Genomic DNA, 25,507 nt, shown 5'->3' with positions numbered 1-25,507 from the left:
CAATGATTGTTTGTGCTGAAATGAGAAAACATCAATATGTGTACTTCTTTATTGCTTTCCTCGGTGTCTCTTCCTCTCCCCATGTATATAAATAAAGATAAAGGTTAGAAATATGGAAGACCCAGACATAAACTCACATACACTAATACAATTTCTCAATGCATTTTTATTTATTTTTAAATTTTATTGCATGTCTTGGCAAACATAGGTGGCTTATAGATTTGCCTATGGCTCACCAAAAGCCCAGAACACAAAAATACCAAGAGACAAGCAACTGAAGCTTTAAAAAAAGTATTACATCTATAAGAAAGAAACATTTGAAAACATTAATAAAGCATATAAAACTTTTGACATGTGCTTAATTTTGTATAATTATAAAAATAATAAAAAAATCCAAAATCTCTTTAACATTCAACATCCCACATACTGTATTTTAGGGGAATATAAGAAAACAAAAGTTAAATGGATTTAAGGAAGAGAATTCTGCTCTCTGTTCCTCTTTATAAGTTTCTCCCAGCAAAGATCATCCTGTTTTTCAGCTAACTGCACTGAGTTGAGGTCACAGAAGGTCACTTACCCTCCACTCCAGTTGTCTGTATGCCATGCCTTTTCTTCTTATCCTAGCTAGTCATATACCCAAGGAATAAAAGTTGACACCTATATGTAATTGTGACAATGTATGGGTACACCAAACTCTTGAGATACAGTTACAGGCATTTCTGAGTCCCTAGTGCCACTTGAATAGATCAGAAGTCCTAGGTTCATTAAAAATCTAAGGACAGTAGAGGAAGCTATTTGTCTTCCTAATAACGGCCAAAGCACAGCTTTTGATTTTCCCCAAATGAGTTTTCAAATCTTCATGCTCATTCCAGAAACTAATAGTGCTTACAATCATTTAAGCACAAAATGTTGAAATCAAGGACTCTCTTTCTTTAACACGCAAAATAAAAAAATAATAAAAAATGATAACTTTCCCTTCCCCCCATCTTACAATTATGGTGTTCTTACTTGACACTGCATTATTACTGAATAACATTTCCATTAAAATGTAAAAAAAAAAAATACAAAAAAGCTTTTAACTGTGGTTCTAGAAAACCCACTATCCCAAGAAGAAAGAAAATACAAAGTATGCAATTTCACACACAAAACATATATACACTTCTCAAATGCAATTCATACATTTTAGAGCTCTATTAGCCCTTTTGCACTTTAAAATAAAAATGGAAGCTTCTGTGCAATGATAACCCTCTACCAGAATGCATGGACAGATTTTAGCGCTCATTAGCATATATACAAAATATTTGTTTTATATTTTGAAAAAAATATATATATATATTTGTTACAAAGTTTGTTTCCAAAACATCTAGGGGGAATATTGTCATTTACATGTTTCCCCAAAGTTCTAAAACAAGTCTTTGTTGAAGCAACAGCTTCCATGAAAGGGTTACCCCTCCAATCTGTGAAACATGGTTAAGTATGTGCACATTCCCCAAGGGACTGAGGGAAACTGGGTCCCCGTGGTTACTTTCTAACAAACACTTATTGATCAAAAAAGAAAAATAACACAGTGATGCAACCGATGCCATAGGAAAACTGATTTCACAATTCTATATTTTCCAAATCACCATTTCTATTTTAAAACTTGAAAAGAAAAAGATAAACATGCCTGCATGTGCAGTTTTATAGAACAGTAAGGTCTTTAAAAGAAACATTTACTTTCTATTACTTATGTTTCAAAAGACCATTAAGGAATTTCAATTTATTGCTTGATGATATATCTACTTATTAGAGACTCAGTATTCTGAATCAGTCCTGTTATTCCTGGGTATTATTAATAGAGAATACAACTATGCTGTAACAACTAGATAGATGGCATTCATCCCAACTGAGTCAACCTGAATTGTAACAAGGAGTAGCAAATGTGTATTGAGTTAGTCAATCCAGAAGTCAAATTTAGTTTTAAGACTCCTATAATGGCAGCAAATGTTTCCTCAATAAATACTACGGTATCTGGTATTAAATTTGAGGAGATTATTGATAGATCCAGCTTTAAGCTGGCTGTAAGGACCTTTAAAGAAATTTAGTTGTACCTACATTCCTTGTTCCCAAAAGAAGCAAAAGAGGAGATGTATTTTCCTTTAGTGTTTCACAAAGTGAACACAAACATCCCTACTTGAGCAATGGCATTAGAAGGGATGCCACCAACATAAAAGGGGCCAACACAGAGAACCATGTACATATATAGTCTTACCATATTAATAAGTAATGGCAAAGACAACTGAATCTATCCAAAGTTTTGATATGGCATGTGTTTAGCATCCAAAAAACTGGAAGGACCTCACACCATTGTCACTCACACGCACAATCAAGCTCTAGACACCTTTCATCATACATGATGCCCCTGATAAAAGGGGCCAAGGTAAGCCATCCCAAACAAGTAAATTTTTAAAAGGTTGATAAGTGCAACTCAATATCTATTCCTTTAAGTTATATTTTAAACAATATTCAGTGCCCCCACCCAAAAATATATATTGTATATTTATATATTTATATATATTTATATATGTATATATGTATATAGTCTTAGACTATAAGAGTGAAAATGCTTTATAAAAGTCAATGAGAGATCTCTACAGCTTAAGGAGACAGCCACTGCTTTTTTTTTTTTTTTTTTTTTTTTTTGCTCACTTCTATCTAGCCCTGACCACTCAGTCCTGCAAGCAAGAGATTTGAAGGCTTGAAGCCAGAATCAGAATCAGATGCCAGGTCAGAGGTTAGCTAAGAGGTAGCCTCCTACTACTTCTTTTCTTAAGAAATCAGAGAAAAGGAAGGGGAGGAGCTAGAGACAATGCTGTGAAGATCAAGCAAGGGTGCCTTTTAAGGGGTGGGCTGGCGGGAAGAGTGTAGGAAGAGCCCACAAAATGGGGTTTACTCCCCCTCCTCTTTGATGCGCTGCTGCTTATTGCGACGAGCATCCATGTCGAAGTTGAAGTCATTCCACTCGTCACGCGGTGGGAAGGAGATGGTCTGGCGGAGGGTAAAGCGCACGGCATCAATCACACGCTCGCCACGGGTCTCACTGGAGCCCACGCTGACTGTAGAGGCACCACTTGGGGTCCGCAGAAGATGGGGAGGAGAGGAGAAGTCGTGCAGCTGCCTGTGGTCCAGAATGCCCTTCCAGATGGCATGTCGGAATTGCTCAGGGATTTTTAGACTTGCCAGATCCTGTGCCACAGGGAGGTCCAAGAGAAATGAGAATAGATGCAAACTGACATTTATTCCATACCATTTTACCATCCTTATTTAATTGAACTCAATTTACTGATCTGTAACCTAGAAAATAAAATATCTTTCTGATGGTTTCATGTATGTAGCTAAGCACAAAGGCATAGAATTGGCTTATGGATAACAATTCACTTATTCTCTGTTAACCTTAGTTTCTTCATTGGTAAATAGAGGAGTTAGCAGTAGTATGAGAGGGCAAAATTCTAAAGAGAAATATCATGTACCTTCTGACTTCCTGTCTACTCGGCTCTAGTAATTAGAAGAAAGATGTTAATGGGATATCACTACAACTGGGGAGTAGATGAGAAGAAAAGATTACTGATGGAGATTGAGCACATTCCATGTGCCAGGCACTGAAGTAACTATTTTATATTCATGATCTCATTTAATCCTCTGTTTAGTGGTAAATATTCTTACACCTTTTTATAGATAGAAAATCTGAAGATCAGTAAGGATGTCAAGTCTAACATTATACATCTAGGTAAATAAACTGTAGGCTCAGGATAGCTCCTCAACCTAAAATTGACCTATTGGTCAAAGGGTCTCTTGATGTTTGGATAAAACAGAGTATCAAGATACAGCAAAATTGTGTCCATGTTCTATAGATGTGGGTAGAAGTCATTTCAAATTGTGTCAGTCTTAGGTAAAAGCTCTGGTCTCAGTTTCTTCATTGGTAAAACAGGGTATAATTAATTGCTTTTTTTAGGTATCCATATATTGTGGACTCAGGCAACTATTATAAAAGTATTATATAAATTACTAAGCACTCTATAAAATGTTAAACATTTATATTGTTATTATATTAACTCAACTTTGTACCTCACAGAAGATACTAATGAAGACCATTATTTTAATCACATTCCTCTTCTAGGAAAAGATGCCAAATAACTTGATTGGTGCTAAGAGAAAAGCTGAAAAAGAGGTAATTATTTCTAGAAATGAGCAGGGAGAAGCTGAGGCAAGGATGAGAAAATTCTATAGGTTTTCAACATTTGCCAATTCAGAAATTTGCAACATAGTGTTACATCTTCCTATGATGTGAATTTTCAGGCCATTAGAAGTACTCCAACTTCCTACTATAGCAGAGGAACAGTGTAATGAAGAGAATCCACAAATAGATAAGCTAATATGGTCTTTATGCTTCTTGTACTTTTTATGCTTTTTAAGCTCTCAATTAGCCCGAAGTTCCTTGTAAACTAGACTCCATCAACTAGTCAACACCAGCTGAGATGGACTTGCGCAGAACATCTGCAGATTGAGTGGAGCCTCCTGCCATACTCCTCAGTGGGGGCAAATGAGCAAATGATAAGCATGTATTGAAAAATATAGGAAAGGGCAGATTCCCTGTTTCCTCAAGGAGGGCTCTACTACAGAAGACTCTCAAATATAGGGCAGCTTTGTTGAGTGGGTGGAAGCTGGTATAAAGTGATGCAAATCCTGTTGGAAGGTACTTTTAAAGTTCTCTCTATAGTTTTCATTTATATTCTTTTGGGCAGCATCCAGGGGTGATTTATGGGATGGCTAGGGGTGGGTGGAAAGGCAGCATAGCAGGTACTTGTCACCATGGGGCTTGGGCTCTCATGCTACAGGGACATATCTAGCATCGGTGCTCAAGGAGGGGGTAAAGAGAGGTCCCAACTGCAGAAGCAGGGGCAGAGGCAGAGACTGTCTTCACCCAATAGTGCAAAGTGCTCTCCAGAAGCTAGAAGAAAGGACAGAGAACCCCAAAGAGAGCAGCATGAAGAGCAGCCTGGAAGAAAAATCAGATTGCTGGGACCAGAATAGCAGCTTTGGAGTGAGCAGTAATTCAGGAAATGAGGTAGGAAGCCAGAGAAAGTCCCCTCACCTCCAGATTCTTTCAAAAGCCAAATCAAAGTAAAGAAAGATTTTGAACTCAATTGGATTAGCTGAGACCCAGAGAAACAAGAGGATAATCCTAAATTCTTGTTGCTACTAAAAAGAATGTCTAGGATTTGAACCCATGACCAATAATCATTCTCAATGATCAGGGATGGCTGGGCCTATTCAGATGAGTTGATGAATGAAGTAACTTAGTTTGAATTGAGAGGAATGGCTGAATCTTCCTTAAGTCCTACTTTAAGGAGAGGGAGGAAAGGCCAGTTAATAGAGTTAGAGACTGAGGCTTACGCCCCTGGCTCTGTTCCTGGTTCAGTCATCACTCACTGTCCTATCATCTCTCCATGCCATGATTTTAAGCAAGAATAACATGGCCTGCTTTCTACTGTCCTCCCTGGGGACTTGTAGAGATTAATAAGAACATTTGAAAAGTTCTCTCAATTCTTCAGATTAAATTTATTTCCCCCCCCCTTGTTTAACATTTTTAAAGTAAATGTTGCTATGTTGCAAAGGAAAGCGAATATGATCTTTCTGCCAAAGTCTCCCAAGTGCTGGGATTTACAGGTATGTACCATGACACCTGGCTGGAGATGATCTCTTGATGGTGGGAATGATCTCTTTTTTCCTACTTTGAATATAGTATGGGCGCAATAGCCAACTGTTGGCAGATCAGACAAGCTGAGGAAGATCAGAGTGCTGAGTTTTAATATGTCTAGGTGGAGGTGGAGGCCTAGGAATCTTTTTAAAAATTTTTGTATATGGACTCAATGCCTTTACTCGTTTTTATGTGGTGCTAGGATTGAACCCAGTGCCTCACACTTGCAAAGCAAGTGCTCTACCACTGAGCTACAATTTCAGCCTAAGGCCTGGGAATGTTCCTACTGTGATTAGGGGTTCTTTCAGAATTGAAGATTAGGGGCATGGAAAAAACAAAATTTAAAACTACTAAGGATTGAACTACAAGGCATGTGTCACCAGAGGGAGAAAGTGAAGAAATAAAACTCAAGAGAAAAGTCTAACAGTTACTTACATCCATGGAGTAATGCTCAATCTGATAGATGGTGGTCAGCCCCTGGGTCGTGAAATAGTCCAGACATGATGAACAGCCCAACCTTGCTAAGAAACTGCAGAGGGAGGAGGGAAGAGGAAGGAGGAAACAGAAAAAGAGAGTTCACCCCAACTGCATTGGCGAGATAAAGGAAAACCCAACATGTTGCCCTTGGATGTCCTACATAAGAGACTAGGGGAAGATAAAATATATGTGGGCCTCAAATTGGAGGTTTAGGAATTATAACTTGGGTTTTATGTCTACAGAAAATAAAACCAACTATGTGGATTGCACAGATCAAAGTTTTCAAATGGTGATCTGTGGTATTCCAGGGTTCTAAATGTGTTAGGAGCCATTGCAGGGGGTGAAAGGAAGAAGTCTAGTGGTCAGGTTCGCAGCCCTCTTGCCTCCTGGCTCTTCACTTCAAAATGAGTATCTCCACAGTAATTGTTTTATACTTGGATTTCTGAGAATGGTTCATATGAAAAACATAAAGAAATTGTAGGCCACAATTTTAGAAAATCATTAACACTTTAGGATTTACTTCTTCCACAAAACACCAATCCTTCCCTTTGTGATGCTGAGAGTGATGGTGCCACCATCATCACAGAGCCAATGTCTGGGTGAGATGAGCCTTGCATTTTGCCATCTCTGATGAACACTTCATGGAGACTAACACGTATCATTCTAGCAGCCACAAGAAAGAACCATTCTGCACAAGAAGCAGAGGCAGGAGACAAGTACTGGCAGGAAATCTAGGAGCTGACTCTTGTCTCTGTGAGAAACAGATCTTTCAGGCTTCATGCATTTCTGTTTTCTGCCATTTGCACTCCCCTTGCCGTGTTCTGTATGCAGAGTGGGAGGGGTGATGTGCTTCTTGACTCTGTCATTTTGGTTAACATTTAATTTTCTTATGGACATTCAACTCCAAAACAACAGTTTAGTGGTATCTGAGAGATATGAGGCCTAGAGAGCAGGAAAGGGAGCAAGATAGCAAGTACTGCCCTTTTTGGGAAACCCAGCCCTGAGCACCAATTTGGAGTCAACTAACAATCTACAAACGTGAGGGAGGAGAAGGGAGTAAGTGAAGATGAGAGAACAGGAATGAACCTGTATGCATAGAAATACACACATTCACTTTCTCCCAGGCTGACTAGAGTAGCTCTTCTTGACTGAACTATGCTGACCACTCCACAGATCAGAGAATAGTGGCTGAACTCAGCCACTGGTCTGTTTTCTTGCTTTTCAAAAGTTTTTTTTTTTTTTTTAATCAACTTTGACAGTGTCCACCCTCCACCCCCAGCAATGCTGAGGACAGGTCCCCAGGAGCACATGCTGTGGACTCACCTGACAATGCTGCAATCTGTGGGATACGGAGGTGGGGGGGTGCAGTGGGAGGTGGATGGCATGGACAGTGGGGGAGGGAGGGCCTGGGTGGGGCTGAGTCCATTCATGTCTCCAGCCATTGGCATGTGGGTGCTCATCATAGGAACTGAACAGAAGCAGGAGGAACAGAGAGGGTTACTGCTGTTATCATATACCAGCACCCCAGTGGTCCATCTTGCCTGGTTTAATGTTACCAAGGGCCTAAACTACCAGTCTTGTTTTTATTTCTCATCTCTCACTACACTCATTCAAATAAATTATATCTCGTCAAACAGAATAATCACCAGACTCCAAACTAATTACACACTTCTTGATCTTTGTTCTCCTAGGACAATTTCTTCCCATCCCTTTCTCTGCTCCAAATTCTCTGCCAAATGGCTCATTTCTCTGAATGTGAACAGATTCCTCCTTGTATTGGCCTTAATGGGCTATATTTCTCTCTCCCTCAATTGACGAATCTCCTCAAGCAGAGAAATCAGATCTTATACATGTTTAGATCTCCACAGACCCTAGCACAGTGCCTGGCACAGTAAGATGCTCAATAAACTTAGGTTAACAAATGAACAAACATGTGAATAAGAGAGAGACCTTTGGGATATTCATTTGTGAACAGAAGGACTTATTTAAATATTTGTAAGAAACCAAATTCCTAAAAAGGAAGGAAATAATTAAAGATTCTAACTATTTTCTGATGGTCTGTCAGCCTTCTATACAGGAATATTACCAATACTTGCTGATATTTTACTTAGCCATGAACTCACTGATAGGGAATATTTAATATTTGTAAAACACAAATAATGATAAATTTGAAACAAATATTACTTTCAGACCCCCAAAAGAGCAAAAATACTATATCTATAAAAAGATGAGTGTAATTTGTTTCCTTAAGTAAATAGAAGTGTACCCAAGGGGAAAGGCCACTAACTAGCTAACTACTAGCACTTGACCCTATTGCATCTCATTCTGTTTTCCCCCTGATTTTCCTAATTACATCAGAGGATAACTATGAACTATAAATAAGAAAAAGCAGGCAAAATGAAAGTTGTACAAATGTGAATCATCATTCCCAAACCCACTGTTTTATCTTTCCAAGAAATAAGTTGGGATTGTCATAACATGTAAAATAAATTAGGAAATGAATGCTTCCTATTCTCTTTTGCTGTCACAGCAGCAGGTCAGGTTTTGACTCATGCAGTTATCACTAGTGGGTGTGCAGTCTGGCTCTAAAGTCTGTGTTGCTGTTCTAGAAAATCACACCACACTCACCTCTCTCTCACTAAATATGAACAGGGGCCATGATAACCATATCTGGTCACAATCCAAGCCTCAGCACTTTTTTTTTTCTGTTTTTATTCCCCCCAGAAAATCCATTATTTAAGGCAACACTGAAATACAAGTTTAAAGCCTCCATCCAAATAATTAGGGGTTTCAAAGAATAATGTGAAGTGTTTTTTTGTTTGTTTGTTTGGTAGAGTAAGGATTATAGGGTACTTTTGCAATGTTTGGTCTTCTGCATCTCTGAAGATATTATGTATCCTTCTGTATTTTCACTATCATTTTTTCTTTCAAGTCTGTGTATCCATTTTATTATATTTAGTTCTACTGGGCAAGATAATTATAGCAAAGCTATATGCCAATCATTATCCAATTAGAGACAATTTATCATTGCTTTTTATATTTATACTTAGTCAATATGTGAATTTACATGTGAATAAAGAAAAGTCAGAGCCTTTTGTAGATCAACTTCCTACTGACTGTTTTGGGGATGGAGTTGATGAGTTGAGAAGGCTGATTATCAGGATACAGACTTATAAAATGTTAAATATGCAGAGTGATATTTTTATGGATGGAAAGATGAACATTAGCATAGAGAAGTGATTTGTTCATAATTTTATAATAAGAATCCAGACCAGAATCCCTTTCTTTACATTTTAAGTCTACCACATCATGCTACTTCCCACATACGGGACACATTCAAGCTCAAAGATGGCGGGAAGATGGATTTCCATCCATGTTGGCAGGAAGTGCACTGTATCCCTCATAGAGATCCTCATCCCTACTGAAGGATTAGCCTCCTGCATCTCTACCAGTGTGTTATGTAATATATATCTCCAAGTGAGAGGTGATTCTGCAGAAAAGTCATGTTACTCAACTTTGGTCTGATCTGTCCCATTGTGCCTCTGGCTTGGCTTAGGAGAAAGCCTCTTCCCCAACTGGAGCAGTCTTCCCCTGTACTAGCCCTTTGGTCCTTCAGCTACAGCAATAGAAGATGCTTACTGTTGGCTCCCATGCCATCTGGAATGGTGGTGGGGGTTAGGGCGTTGCGCTGCTGGGGATTGATCAGCTGGCTCACAGAAGGCAGCTTGTTCATGCTGTTCATTTTGTTCAGAGGTGGGGAGCTGTTACCATATGAAGTCTGAGACTGCATCGAGGTCCTAGGAACACAAACATGGGAACCATGGTCAGCATGGGACTGGTCATTTCCAACAGGTCTTAGATTAAAACATGGCCGCAAACCATATGCTTGAAAATTGTTCTTCCAAGACTGATGATAAGAAGTTATTTGTGTTTCCAGAAGAGAATATTTCCAAGACAAGGGAAGGAATGCAAAGCTCCCACCAAATTATGTTTTCCCTGAATGTGGAGGGTATAAAGTGTAATATCTTTATGAAGTATCTCCTTTGTGAGAGGGAAAATAACAGCATCCTCCTTTTGTCCTTAGTATTTCCTCCATTCTCCTTCTCTATCTGTCTTCAACTCAAACAAGTTTGAAAAACAGTAAGGGAAAAGAATTCAGAAAAGACACAAAGGCTGATGAAAGACATGGAGATGCAAAGCTCAGATTGTAGCTCAGGCACTTCATCTGTAGCTTTGTAGGCCTATTGGGATATACAGAATATAACTGCAAAGCCAATCAAATAGGACATTTGGAAGCACATCCTACCAGCATACCCAGGCCCCAGGTTGGAAGCATGCTTTCTCAGCCGAGAGGTTCATGGGCCATGTGAGAACCTGCTGCAATGCCAACAGCCTTTCTATGCAAGAGGTATAGAATGAGGATCAGATAATCCAAATTTTAGCTCCCTTCAGATACATTAGGAAGCTATAGTCCCTATGCAAGCTACTAATTAACAACCTAGACTTTGTTTCTTTAACAGAAAACTATAAACTACAATCACATGTGTGTACCCATGCTAACATCTAATGTCTGCATTAGATGTTAAAGCTTGGAAAGCTAAAGAGAAACAGGCTTCATTTCTGAGATGCTCATAAAATAGCAGTTACATGGGGAAAATAATCCATCCTACCATGGAGGGCTATGAAAAGAACTGAAAAAGAATAGAAAAACAGTTATTTAGATCACAGCATTTATAGCAAGTAATTATTTTGACTATACAACAAAGTTTGACTTAAAGCATATTTCTAACCTGTAGTTGGAAAAATTCCCCTTTAACATTCCTCAAACAATATGTATTATTTGGTTCCTATCTTCCTCCTTCTTGCATTAGCCATATTTATATTAAAGGACAAATTTTTAAAAATGTCTCTGAGGTATATTGCATAAATACGTGATACAAAATTTAGAGGCTTTGTAAATGAAACCAGGTTTCAAACAAGCAGAGCACAATGTTTGAAAAAAAATTTTAAAAAATGTCTCTAAGCACTTCAGTGTAATAGGGGGGTGGTAGTCTTTGAAAATCCCATCATGTGTCCTCTACAATTACAAGAAAGCCCCCATTCCCTATTGCTGAAGAGCCACAGCCAGGGTAATGTAAACAATATGTTATACATTCATTTGCATTAAATTAGCATTCTCATGAAAAATTAACAAATCCACTACATTTTACAATCACTGACTTTAAGGTAGGAAGACACTAATTTTTTTTCTTTAGCTCTTCTCTTGTACCCACAATTATAGGTCCAAATTGTATAAACAGGTCTTGATGTAATAAGTCCTCTTAATTCATACTACTTCAGATTGCTCTCTTTCATACACGTTCTCAATGACTATGACAACATTCCTGTGGATACACGTCACATATGGCGGGCAGGGATGGGCAGAAATGATTATTACTTTTTAACAGAGAAAAGCAAGTGTGAGTATTTAAGAGGAAAAAAAAATGTGGCAAGGTTGCACATTGCTGAATGGATGGGTTACAGGTAAAGTAGGTCTCCTGGAGTCTTGTTCAAGAGCTTTTGTTTGTTTTCATTCTATGACACCTCCCTGAGAAGTATGGGCAATAGGTTACAGGATCAAGAAATGGGTTAAGTGGTAAGAGAAATGTGGGAGACTAACATAGACAGGGACCAAAGCAGGTTACTACAACAGAGCCACTCCAACTGCCACCAAGTACTTCCTAATCCACTCCATGCCTGTGCAGGAGCCTGGCAGAAGAACCAGCACATTTAAACCTATGCAGGAACTTCTGTAAGTCCACACTAAAGTATAGAAAAGCACAGGGCAGGGAAGTGAAGAGAACTTTTGCCAGTTGCTTCTTCACTGTCTTTGCTCACTATAAAGTACCTAAGATGTTAGGTGACCCATTTTCCCAGATGCAGGTTGGCCCTCTCTAACCAAAAGAGACCTCCTTCTGTCTCCCCTTCTCCAAAACATCCAAGAACTTATGTACAACAAGAACTTACAGAAACCTTGTTTGAACCACAATTAGGAAAATAAAAGTATATTTATAAGATTTGCATTCACCCTGTAGTAAATGCCACTTTCTACATCCTGTTACAAATCCCTCTCCCTTGTTTTAATTATTTTTTAGTATTTTATTAGTTCATTTGTGATTTATTGTCATAATATACTTAATTTGACAAAGGTAGATCAGAAACCACAGGTGAAAAAGAAGGAAGGTGGATTTTGGAGTCTGTCGAAATATCTAGGTCACCTGGATCTGACACAGGTGAATTGACTTTGGAGGTTACACAAGTGTCTCCCAAGTTGCATTTTCTTAATCTTTAGAAGAGGCACGAGACTCACTCTGGAAGGTTTATTATTAAGATTGAAGGAGGTCAGGTAAGGTGTGCAGTGATTTGTTGGCACTGAAGGAACACTGGTTCTTTTCACTCTAAGAAGTGAAAAGTCACTTTAACCCTAAATGGTGAACCCTGTAATAATGGAAGGGAACAATTTAGGAATTAATAGAACTGGCCAGAGGTCACAGAGAATTTTTTCATTGAACAAATTCAGAAATCAGGGTGAGCAAATGATTGAGGGAAATTCTGAATGCATTCCCTATAATGTACAAGTGAGCTTTAAAACCACAGACCATCAGGATAATCTGTTTATTAACAAACTCACAGTGTCTGAAATAGAAGGATCTCGTTAATAACCACTGCATACTCAGGAAAAAGGAGCGAGTCTGAATAAATTCATGGTTAATTTACAGGGCATGAAAGAACAACCATATTTTTTCCACTATAAATATGATGTCATGGTCCTTGTCAAATAGTCCCCCAAATTTCTGGAAAAATTAAAGAGAAAGAAAAGCATTTGAGAAAATAGGACCTGTGCAGTGTTAGTTTTCTCACGTCTACTTCACTGTGTTCCCATCATTCCAACCAAAAGCAAAAAATAAAATAAAGTGAGAAAAAATAACATGTCAGAAAAAATAACATGGTTTAGGCCTGACATTGTTTTCTCTGGGATCTCACTAAATATTTCTAAGAACTCAGTGTTATGGAGATATTGAAAGTTATATCTCATATATGTCTAGTTTTGAGGAAAAATCCTAGTGAAGCCTCACCCCAGTTCTTTACTCTAACAAAATCAGCTTCTGTGCTAAGAATAAAATTCAGAATTTCAGAACTTTTGGTTTTCCATCACTCAGGATTATATTTCCTCATTCCAACTCTAGTGATTGTCTATGTGGTGAATGTCAAAACTCCTGATAAGCCACAGCTACATTTTTTTTTTTAACTTTCAAAAGAAGCCGAGAATTATACAAGATTTTTTTCTTTTGACTTTCCATTACTAATGGGAAAAAAAAAAAAGCGTCTCAGTAGAACAGTTTGATGATACCTTGGGGAAAATCTATTTTTTTCTAAACTATTTCTTATAATATGAGAAGGGAGGGAAATAACAAATGTTGAGAAGAATACCCCATATAATTTGAGGAAGATATGGGGGAGATATGCCCTCAGAAAAGGAATGGGAACTCTCTACATTTGCCCCAGTATTGTCCTGCCGGTGACCCCTCTAACCCAGCAATCCCTCTTGTACAGACAAGTGCAAAATTGATTCCCTAGCTGGTCAACGTTTCTTTCAAATATGTTTCATGGTTTTAAATATGTGCATTTATATAAAATTGACTAAAAACATATCAAAAACTTACATAAAATTAAAAGAAAAAGCAAACGTTAAAAAAAGGGCAAACATACTTACCAATCTTTTAAGGGATTTGTGAATTGAAGTTATAAGACAAACTGAAAACTCTTTGCAAATGTAACATCTGCTTTTAGTAACATACTTTTATCTCAAACATAAAGCTATAATTTCTCAAGAATTTATCTAATCTACTAGATTAGTTTCATTTAGAACAACTTCTTTTGTAGTTTTAAAAGCAATTACTCAAAGCAAAGACAATAGGTCCTACAACAGATTTCTGGCCAAATATTTGCTAATGCTTATGTCACGCTGGGTCTTAATTTAAATTCATTTTAGAAAATTTGCCAATGGAAGACAATTTGAGGCTTGTTCAGAGATGTCAATAAACAATACTGTGGACCCACCAGAATGAAATTAAACACTTAGAGGACCAAAATATTTTTAAGCTACTTTAGACATTGTAATTAATTTTTCAGGTTGATGACTTTAATACAGAGTATCTTAAGTAAAAATACTAAATACATATGCAAGAATTATAGACAGGACCAAAGTGATGGTTCTATTACACTCATTCTTTGGCCCTAACTCATGGTACTTCAAGCTTTTATGTATTCTAGTATTTAAGGGAAAAAAAAGTCAAGAGAGACAGAAACAAAAACTGCAAGATAAACCAAGATGCAAAAGTTTATTGAAAATTAAAATCACACATCCATAAAGCAACAACCTCAATAACAAGAAATCATTGTCTTGGTGACAGATTGAAGTGCTAGTGACCTGTGGGAAGATGGGGGAGGGTGGGTAAAGCCTTTACACTATATCTTAATATGGAAAGAAACAGATTCTCAACTCTTTGAGTCAGAAAACAAATAATGAAAGCAAAAAAAAATCATCTATTTTTTTCTCTGTAACTTGTAGACCAGAAATATTGATTTTAACATGTCTGCTTGGACATCTGTTAAACAAAACATCTCTCTCCTGGATAAATGACACTGAGCATAGTCAGTACCCTGGCTGATTTTATAGTGGGTAGGATTGAGAACCAGGAGCCCCAGTTAAATAAATGAATCTTAGATTTGGTAAGAGGAATCTGAATTCCATTTTGGACATTGCATAATGGTAAACAAGTACTTGGGGCAATATTTCTGGGTGGCTTTACCTTCCTATTAAAACCAACCACAAAGCTAGTTTACCTGCCATGGGTCTAAACAACAATTCAGGGGTTAAGTCTTTAGGGTTTCGTGTGCAAACAACACTATCGTATCAGATGGTGACCTACGGTGCAGAGAAAACTCTGACAGAGCACTGAGGAACTTTCTACCTGTACATGAGGAGAGGATACTAAAAATGCAAGTTCTCAAAAAGAGGAAAAGAGCACCCACCTTGCCCTCAACGTAGGCTACTTAAGGTGATCATCACCTCTCTGCCCAGCAGTGCACGTGGTGCCCTAAATTGTTACTATTTGCAATATAACTGCATGACCAGCATTAAAAGGGCCTGACTGAGTCCCTCAGCCGCCAATGCATTACCTATGTACAGACAATAACAATTTTTGTCTCCTTTTCTTAAAAAGACATCTTAAGTTTGAGACCTGCTCAAAAGCTTCATTATGAGTTTGAGAAACACAAGGGAAGGGAAAAGAAAAGGGTTCCAATAAACATCCTAATGGCCCCTCTTCGGCTTAACCCCTCCCTCCCAGGAAACAACAGAAATCTCACGGACATACACAGTGGTTCCTGTCTGACCAATGTCAGATCTAAGGATACAAAATCTGTAGAAAGCGTCCTTTCTTTAAAGTTTTGAGTCCCTTCAAAAGATTTTCTCACTAGTGGCTGTGTGCCTTTGAGCAGTTGGGTCTCTAAGCCAAAGTGTCTTCAAGTTCTGTTTTCAAAGGCTGGATACAAACACATATACACACATGGAAACCCAACAAACACACAATTGAAATACAGAGACACAGCTCTATGGGTACACTGATCGGTTTTGGGGGTTGGAATGTCTAAAGAAGACGTCAGATTGTTTCGGAGTTTCTCTCCGGGGCTCCACAAGTTCATTCCTGAGGCAGGCTGAAAGGAGACTGCAGAGAGGAACCAGAGAAAAGAAAAGATGAAGGCTTAAAACTTCACATATCCAAATCCAATGAATGCAGAAACACTCTCCTCACACCTTCATGATCATAGTACAGACAGGATAGAATGCCTGCAAAGGGATTTTTGTTCCTTCCTAATTTTCCTCCTTTATATTATCCAGAAATTTCTCCTTTTCAAGAATTTTATGAAGAAGAAATGAGGTAGGGCTGTAGTAGGTAGCCATGCGTATATGTCTGAATCATCTGTGGAACTTATTTAAAAAAAAACTGCATTTCTCAGATCATTTCTGAGACCAAGTTGGGATCCAGGCATATGTATTTTTAACGGGTTCCAAAAGCGGATTCATTTGAGAGTTCTGGATACAGGGTAGGTCACAGTGCTTCATACAATGCTTGGCATAAGGGTTACTGGACTCAACTAATTGAAAAAGGGAGTGCAGAAACAAGAATAAACTTTAAGCTTTCACAAAATGTCATCTGCCCAATTATTATACTTCATTACTGTTCATGTCTAGCCAAACGATGAAGTATGAAGAAATGTGATCTTATCTCAGTATGGGGGTTGTGTCGTCATCCGTTTGTGAACTATTAATGAGAATTTTGTATGGTGCCCAGATTGAGATGGATAAATACCTTAATCCTTTCAGTCACAAACTTGGCCTATAAATGCGTATATCAAATTCATGACAGCAACTTTTGCATAATTAAGAAATCAATTGTGCCACAAGGATGCCAGGAACAAGGTCTTTCATTTTGCTAAAGGTTGTGCAACTCCATGAACTGTTCGGGAACTATTTCCCAGACTGGCTTTTTGAATCTACTGTTTACTCCTTTCAGAGGAACAAAGCCATTTTTACTTAGTTAGCACTGAGAACTAGTAAACCATCAAAACCCGGTACTATCTCAACAAAATCTGCCAAAATACAAATTGGTGTGGAAGCAACTTATTGCCAACTAAAGAACCAGAGCTCTGACTCCTTGTTTGGATATTAAGGTTTGGTGCTTCTCTCTCAGCAAACAGCATGCAGCAGCATGGGACAGCAAGCAACAATCAAGGTGGTATGCAATCATGATAAGAGATTATAGACCATAGGAGTTTCAACCTTAAGACCTAGAACTGAGAGCATCCTAGGATGGGATGTGCAATGCAGAGAAGTGATGTAATCTGCATTTTATTAATCTTTGAGTTTTTTCTTCATAACCAATTCAGAGCTAATAAACCTCAGCCTTGAAAGCATAGTTATGAAGTTCAAAAGTAACACTGCGTATTCTGTAAAATCCTGTGCATTTTCACTACAGCTATCAGGTTGAGCCATGTGAAACTGCCAATATTTATGTTTTTTTTTTTTTTTTTTCATCTGTAAGGATAGCAATTTCAAACAAATATTCTGTGAATGTGGGGGATGTCTAGCCAAATATAGAAACATAACACTAATAACTTCTATTTATTTACATATTTATGTCTTTGGTTTTCACTCATGTTAATAGCCTTTAAAATATTTCTTACTTCTCACAACATGGATACATGGAGCTGTAGAAAAAAATATTAGTACTCTTGAAGATAACCATAGACAAATGAGCTTAAAGAGTTACACCTTTAAATCAAAACCGCACGAATAAAATCTCAACTGACATATAACAGAGACTCCAAAATGGGAATTGATACTTGCTTTAGTTATAGTATTACAACTCACTGAACTAGTGAAACAGACCAAACCATTATAAAGAGCTCTATGTTCTAAATTTTATTCAGTCTTAACTGTATTATGAATTGGCTATGAAATCACAGATGTAGTTTATTGGGCCTCAGTTTTCCTACTTGTGCTGCAAAGGGCTGGAGCTGGGCTCTGGCCAATCCTGCTCTGTTGCAATATACTCTGACTTGTGTTACTAATGAGGCACCATCATTGAGTGACCCTGAGAGAGAAGGAAACTCAAAGTGCACCTCAGGATGTCTCAGATTTGTATTTAGATTTAAATGGAATTTATCCCATAGAAACTAGAAAAGAAATTTTCCAGAGGAAAGCAAGAGTTAGGCTAAGCAAAGCTCTAACAGTCACGTTGGCCTGAGAACAGTGGAAGCTAAGAAGGAAGGTCAGCTACAGAAAAGAATAAAAAAGAAATAGCACGAGTCTGAGATATAAAAGTCAAAAGACTGCCGAATAGGTGTCAAGCAGCTTGTGAGCTGTTTTGCTATGAGTTAACTAACGCCCCTTAGAAATACAAAGACAAGGAGTCTAGCACAAAAATGGGCTCCACTTTGTCCTCTCATTAGAATCAGTCTTCTATAAACATAATGGCCTGTATTTATACCAATATGGGCAAGTTAACGAAAATCAAATTTCTTCTTAAAAAATGGAAAGCCTACTTTTATCTGTCTGTAACAATTTGACTCACAGCAACTCAGTATAAAATCTATCTTTCCTAAAACCTATGATCATGAAGGTAATTGTGAAGGAATTTATAAAAAAGGAAAACCATGCACAAATGAAAAGCAAGCAGAGAGAAAATACACAGTGGGAAAGCAATAGAAGTAATTAAAGTGGAAATATTTTACTGCCACCTTGTAGAAAGTGTATTTCCTTTCCACAAATTTTCTTTCTAGTATAAAGAAAAATATAAAATTGATTCCTTACCAGAATAAAATTGATACTATGTTTTGGAAAGGAAATGTTGAGCTATGACAGGCATTTTCCAAGCTGATTTACTCTTTTAACTTTATTGCCAGAAAATTAGATTTCCATTTTTCTTTGTCTAGTCATTCATGGTCTTTCATGAAGATTTGCATGAAAATTAAAGAGCTGAAAAAATCAGCTGAAAAATAAAGCAACTGGAGAATTTATATAGATGCCTATCAGTCACTGGGACCCAAGTATGTATAATGTTACAAAGGAATAATTAGACCAAATGTCTATATTTTGCAAAGATTTCATTTTGTAGTTAGATTTCCATGCATAAGTTATCACAGCTGTAAGATAACAACTCAAAACCATGCGTATCATACTTTCAAATGAACAACCCGGAAAACTACAAGCTATTAATTCCCCACTATAATCTGTGGTTATGTGTGCAAAAAAGGTGCAAATATGTTCCTAAAATCTTTTGAGCTAATTTTATGGGCACAATGCATTTTCTTCTCTGATGAAATAGATCATTTTATAAAACATATATAATAAAAAAAGTTCCCTTTGGAGCAAGCCAATCAGACAGCAATCATGGGGAAAACTCATTGTGTAGGGATACAGGCTATGTATTTTCAAGTATACCATGTAAACAACACAAATAGCATCTGTCCCTGATTGATGTCAATCCTACTGGATTGTGAAATCTCTAAAATAAAGACATTGTACTATCCCTTCTCTTGTATAATCTATACAGGCTATTTTAAATTGTCATATTAATTTACACAATGCTGAGAATAAATTTCCAGAGCACTCTTCAAATTCAAAAGGAATTTTGGTTTGGAAGGCACCACTGAATTGTAAACCACGAGAAGGCATGAGCTCCATTTTTCTCATTTCTATCTTAATGCTTTCACGTAGCAGATCTTCAGCAAACACTTGTGTGATCAAGTCAACTATTATAGTCTTATCTGATAAAGGAACCGGTGTTATTACCCATTTTATATTTGGATAGACAGGCCTCACTTTCTAAGATCACACACACACACACACATACATATACACATACGTATGTACATACATACACAGAGATCTCAGTTATAGGCTACTGTAGTTTTTGTTAGTTAAGGCAATGTCATTTTAAAACTCACATTAGGATTTTCTAAAACCTTTTAATAGCTGACAATATACATACTAGCTCCTGAATACACATATGCAATAAAAACTGCACTTCAAGAAGCAATGGAAGAGGGGCCACTTATTTATCTATCAGAGTGCTTGGCAAACTATAGAAAATGGGTCAAATCTGGCGCATAAGGTAACAATGGATTTTACATTTTTCAACTGGGTAATATTTAAAGAGTACTGTTCATGTCATGTAGTAAAAATATGAAATTCAAAATTCAAGACCCATAAATAAAGTTTTATGGTAACAGCCATCTCATTCATTCATGTATTATTTGTAGCTACTTTTCTGCTACAAGAGCAAAACCAAGCAGTTGCAAGAGACTATATGAACTAAACTATATAAACTAAACTATATGAACTAACTCCTAACAGTGCTCTACATAAATAATGTTTACCAATCCCTGTGCTAAATGGTCAGAACCTTCGCTATTATCTGGAGTAAACAAACAAAGAAACAAAAAGGAAACGGTAGCACAAAACAACTAGTACAGCATGACATGTCACTATACTCTGTTCCAGAGTGAACCAAAAGCAATTTGGGACATTTTATAATTCCAAGATATATGTGTCTTGGGGAAGGGACTTATCCCTTCTGGGTCTGTAAATGATGTTTCAGTTCTCTGTTTCTTTGATCCCTGTTGTATGATTTTATGAGAACTAAACTGATTTTGCACTTGAATATATTAACATATATTTCCATCTGATACCCCCCAAAGCCATATGATTGGCAATAGGAATTCTGTCTGCAACCCCAAGCTCTAATTCTCCATTGGAATATAGTCTCCAAGGAACCACCTGATTAAACATCCTGATCAGCCTTATGTAAAACACCATATAGCTATGAAATGCAAAACTTTCATACTGAAAGTAAATGATGAAATCCCTTCCAGCCAGAAAGTGTATTAAATGCTCAAATAGCTTAAAGTCCTTTGAAGAGAGAGCATGAGTGTTTCTTATCCTCCTGCTGTTCCCCACACACTGAAGACAATGGATACTCAGCAAGTGCCTCCTGTCTATCAGAGCTGTACTCCAGACACCTCAACCACATTCATATTTATTAAAGAAAGAATAAGGAGTCCTTTTCATTATACTTATCATATTCCTGTAATAGCTAATAACATCAGAGAAAACTATTATTGATTGTTCATTTACCCTTTATTTAAAAGGTCACCTTTGCCTTAAAAAGGTAATTTTGGCTTCATTTATTTTTGCCTAAAACATTAAATGTTTGGGTTTCTCAAATGTGCATATATATATGTCATGTGGTAAAAATATGAAATTCAAAAATTCAGGACCCATAAAGTTTTAGTTAGAATATATATATTCTATCTATCTATCTATCTATCTATGTTCATTTATCTATAGAAACTCTGTCAATACTTCTAGCACACATTCAATTAAGTGATTATTCTTAATCACTAAAAGGTAAGTGTAAAGAGAGTCCTGATTGGTCAACTTTTCATTGATTTATAAGAGTTATTCTATTCTTGTTAGTCATAAAAAATTAACATCATCAAAGATCCAAGAGTCAAGGTGGAACTTAATATATAAATTGGCTATGTGTATATGCTAATCTCTCCTGCTCTTATAAAAACGTGGTGCTAGAAGACAGTCTAGAGCAAGGATGCTCAAACATGGCCACATGGTATTACACTGTCCTTCTGCACTTGGGACATTTTCCCAAGGAACATACAGTGGGTCTCAGAATCCTTTTCCACAAACCATTCAAATAAGTCATGGTGTACTAAAAGCTCTTCACTCTCTAAAGTCTATGGTAGTGTTCCTAAAAATGGATTGTGCATTTCAGGAGATGAACAAAAAATCCATCAGGATGAAATAAGATTTTATGTTTTTAAATATACATGTTATTACTATAATCAAGCATTAGTAACTCTGTTAGTATGAGTTTCTGTTTTTAATTTCAAAACATAGACAAAACTTGTCAAAGAGAAGGTTACGATAAGGCACACAGAAAGCTCAAACTGAAAAATAAGTGCCACAACACCTCATCTGAAGCTATTATGATCTGCTACACTGCCCATCAACATTCTATTGCTGGTGTACATAAACAGTCACGCTTGCCCATGCCTCCTTGAATGACAGATGGACATACTCACTGTTTCTGAAGTAAGTGTTGGTGCTGTTGCTGCTGCTGCTGCCTGTATGTTTCAATCGTGTGCTGAGGAAGGTACTGCATCAGCTCCAGGGACTCTTTGATCTTCAACAGCATTTCATAAGTCTCTCGGCCCCTCACCTATGTAAGGGAGAAGAAGGAAAGATGGGACAATGAAGAACTGTAGAATTGTTAGAAATGCAGTCAGTTTTCCTTATGCATGGATTCTGTATTTGTAACTTCACCTGCTTATTAACATTTATGTGTGACATGAAAATCAATACTCTTGGCACTTGCACTGGTCATTCACAGACACGCATGGTGATGAAAAGCTTGCGTCACCTGTGCTTGTTCCCAGCTGGGGGTGAACAAGGAGAAGGACTGCCTTCTTGTTGCTGCTCTCATGTTGCAAACAGTGTCCTTTTCGTGGTCTGTTTAGTAGCATAAATTTCACATTTTTGTTCTTTTTGTTGGTAATTTTGCTGTATTAAATGTCCCTAATACAATGCTAAAGGGCTGTTTGATGTCCCTATGTGCAAGGCCATGCTGTGCTTTATGGAGAAAATACTTGTGTTAGATAAACTTCATTCCAGGCATCAATTATAGTGCTGGGGGCCAGGAATTCAATGTTAATGAGTCAAAGTATATATTAAATAGGATGTCTTTATACAGAAACACATGTAACACCTGGTTATGTAGTGATCTGTTGATGTGATGTTGGGACCAGAGATTCACAGGAACCTAATCTTTTATTTCCCCTAGGAGCAATGGTTAACTATTCATAAATATAGTTTTCATAACAACTTCATAAAACATAACTACCATAAGAAATAAGAATCAACTCTGGAAGAACGAAAAGTTTTCAGCAGAGACAAAATGTGCTTCCTTTTAAAAGAAGCTCTTAAAAGCTTAAAAATGTTAAGACAAAGGCCAGGAACAGGATGAGGTGAGCGGGGTCCTGAGTGTGAGTGCCTATTTCAATTGACATTGCTAGGTACTTTGCCTGCTTTAACCCAGTCCCCAACCTGAGCACACAGTGCAGAATTGACCAGAATTTGAAAATGGAAGGAGGCTCTCTCCCTTGTGCTGGGTTAAATCCCAGCCCTGGGGGCCTTTCACTGAGCAGCTTTGCCTGCCCTTCCTCTTTTGGTCTGCAACCTGATTTCTTCCTGTGCATCCATAGCTCCAGCCTCACTCCACTGAGGCATGTATCTCATTACTTTGTAACTGCCCATGTGCTCAGTGGAAGACTAGCTCTCTGAAGGCAAGAACTGTGTCCTACTGCTCTCTAATTGCCCAAGGTCTGGCCCATTTCTCCCTTAATGAATACCACGAAACACATGCTGAATTGATAGAGTTGTTACCCCCACCCACACATGCACTTAAATTTTGCTTATTTTCCCAAATTTCAACATGTAATCCATTACAGGGTACTTCCTAAATTAAAATTTCACTAACTTTTCAGAGAATTCCCATGTTATAGGCTGAAAATAGTAAGTATTTTGGGATATTTAGTATATCAGGGTAATGCTTTACCTAAAGGTCACAAATCCATTGCCATAAGTAGCTTGAGAAACAAGACACTGAGAAGCTCAGCTGATTCGATGTTTGACTGGTTGATTGGTTGACTGGTTGTCTGTTGCCCAAGGGCCAGGACCCAGGGAAGGTGTGGAGCAAGATGTGACACACCTAAACCTGTTGAGTGGCTTTAGCTTAGATCCCAGGGCGGCAGCTCGCAGAGGCTCTCTTGGCCCAGCTTGCCTGTCTCATGTCACTTAGATGGCATTTAGGATTATAGTGAGCACCAAAATTTATTGCCACTCTAGATGACAAAGACCTAAGATAGTAGAAATTCAATGAACTACAACCATAATCTAATTAAGTAAGGTTATTAGTGACCCTGAGAACTGGGCCAAGCCTCTGACTATTCACATATAATTGAAGATTCTGCCTTGCTAGACTGTTTTGTGTTTTTTTTGTTGTTGTTTTTTTCTGGTACTAGTGATTAAACTCAGAGGTACCATACCACTGAGCCATATCCGTGGTTCTTTTCATTTTATTTTGAACAATCTTGCTAAATTGCCCAGGCTGGCTTTGAACTTGTGATCCTCCTGCCTGAGCTTCCCCAGTATCTGGGATTACATGTGTGCACTCACTGTACCTAGTTGCTTGGCTTTCAATATTACACTCCCCAAAAAGAAAACGAAAGTTCCCAACACCTAGAAATGATTAATGCTTGAGGAAATGGAGTGCTTATTACCCTGATTTGAACATTATGCATTGTACACAATGTATCCAATTATAATGTACCCCTTAAAGAAGTACAAATATTATGTCTCAATAAAAAATAAGGAATCACATTCAATATGTGATTTCTTAATTCTATAATTGCTATATTTCAACTTTGTGAACTTTTTCTGACAAAATTTGCATACTAAATTGTTATGTCCACACTGTCTTGTCTTATCATTCACAGATAATAAAGTACAAGTTTATTTTAAATACCTGGGATACAAAAATATTGTTAGGAGGGTATCATTGTTTGGGAGAGAAGATAAGTCGAGAAGCTCATGCTATTAAAATATTTCAACTATGAAGGAGAAGGGTAATTTCTTGAATTTAAAAAAAAATAGATAGATTCTTTTTGCTTTATTTTGATACCTCCCCCTACACATTATGGACTGAACATTTATGTCTGTCCATAAACTTCATACCCTAACCCTCAAAGTGATATTAAGATGTGGGGTCTTTGGTAGGGTATATAGATCACTTAAGTGGAACCTTCATGAAGATTAGTGCCCTCATGAAAGAGACTCTGGAGAGCTCTCTGGCCTTCTGTACACCTGTGGGCCATGAGATGAAGGCAGTTTGCAACTCAAGAGGGCCCTTTCCAGAGCCTGACAGGCTGGCACTTTGATTTTAGACTTCTGATCTCCAAAAGAGTGAGTAATAAATTTCTGTTATTCATAAGCCATCTCAGCTATGTTACCTTGTTGCAGCTCCAAATTGACTAAGATAGCTTCTATCTCACCACCATAGATAATTGGACGACTATCATTAGTAAAATCTCGGTAGGAGATTGGTAAAATAAGGCAATCATGAACATCCACAGGAGACTCACTGGTAGATATAACAGCTCATCATCTGGGGATCTTCGTTTCTTGATGGATGTCATCTGGATACCATGTGTGTTCTGACGAAAAGCTGGTGGAAGAAAAAGGCAAATTTCATCCTGGGAACATTTGTGAAGCAAATGACATACATTAAACATATTGAGTTATTAATATTAATATTCATAACATTTAATAACACATGCTGAACAAACATGTAGCTCCAGCAACACCCATGACATTGGTCCTAAGCATCCATTTAATTGGTGATGGTTACTTTTACATTAAATGAAATTTTACCAATAATGGGGTAGGGAAAGGTTGGAAGCAATAAGTGAAAGAAGGAAATTCAGGATGCTGGGTAATGTCCTTTAGCTTAAGTTATGAGGCAAGAAACCTCTGCTTTGCTCATTTGTGTGTGTCTGTAAAGAGTTATTAGGAAAAAAAAGAAGAATCACTTCTGCATTTCATATTTTAGG

General features: G+C 37.5%; 1 protein-coding gene across 7 annotated transcripts in view; it reads right to left on the bottom strand.

Annotated features, from left to right (window-relative positions):
• Positions 1-2,928: 2,928 nt before the first annotated feature.
• Positions 2,929-25,507, bottom strand: part of Tp63 (tumor protein p63) — a 214,620-nt gene continuing 192,041 nt past the window's right edge. For 3 of the 7 annotated variants that reach the window (XM_027951456.2, XM_027951457.3, XM_027951459.1), the window contains 6 exons: positions 25,040-25,122; positions 21,923-22,059; positions 9,854-10,011; positions 7,538-7,682; positions 6,173-6,266; positions 2,929-3,225 (listed from right to left, as the gene is read on the bottom strand). In XM_027951456.2, coding sequence (XP_027807257.1) covers positions 2,929-3,225; positions 6,173-6,266; positions 7,538-7,682; positions 9,854-10,011; positions 21,923-22,059; positions 25,040-25,122 — 914 coding nt within the window. Of the gene's footprint in view, positions 3,226-6,172; positions 6,267-7,537; positions 7,683-9,853; positions 10,012-15,869; positions 15,985-21,922; positions 22,060-25,039; positions 25,123-25,507 lie in introns of those variants that run through there. The other 4 variants (XM_027951461.3, XM_027951468.2, XM_027951464.3 and 1 more) reach the window with 2 other exon arrangements.

This window comes from Marmota flaviventris, chromosome 8, assembly GCF_047511675.1.
Source record: "Marmota flaviventris isolate mMarFla1 chromosome 8, mMarFla1.hap1, whole genome shotgun sequence".
Lineage (NCBI taxonomy): Eukaryota > Metazoa > Chordata > Mammalia > Rodentia > Sciuridae > Marmota > Marmota flaviventris.
The sequence above is the reverse complement of the archived record's forward strand: the minus strand, read 5'-3'. Positions and strand labels throughout refer to the sequence as shown.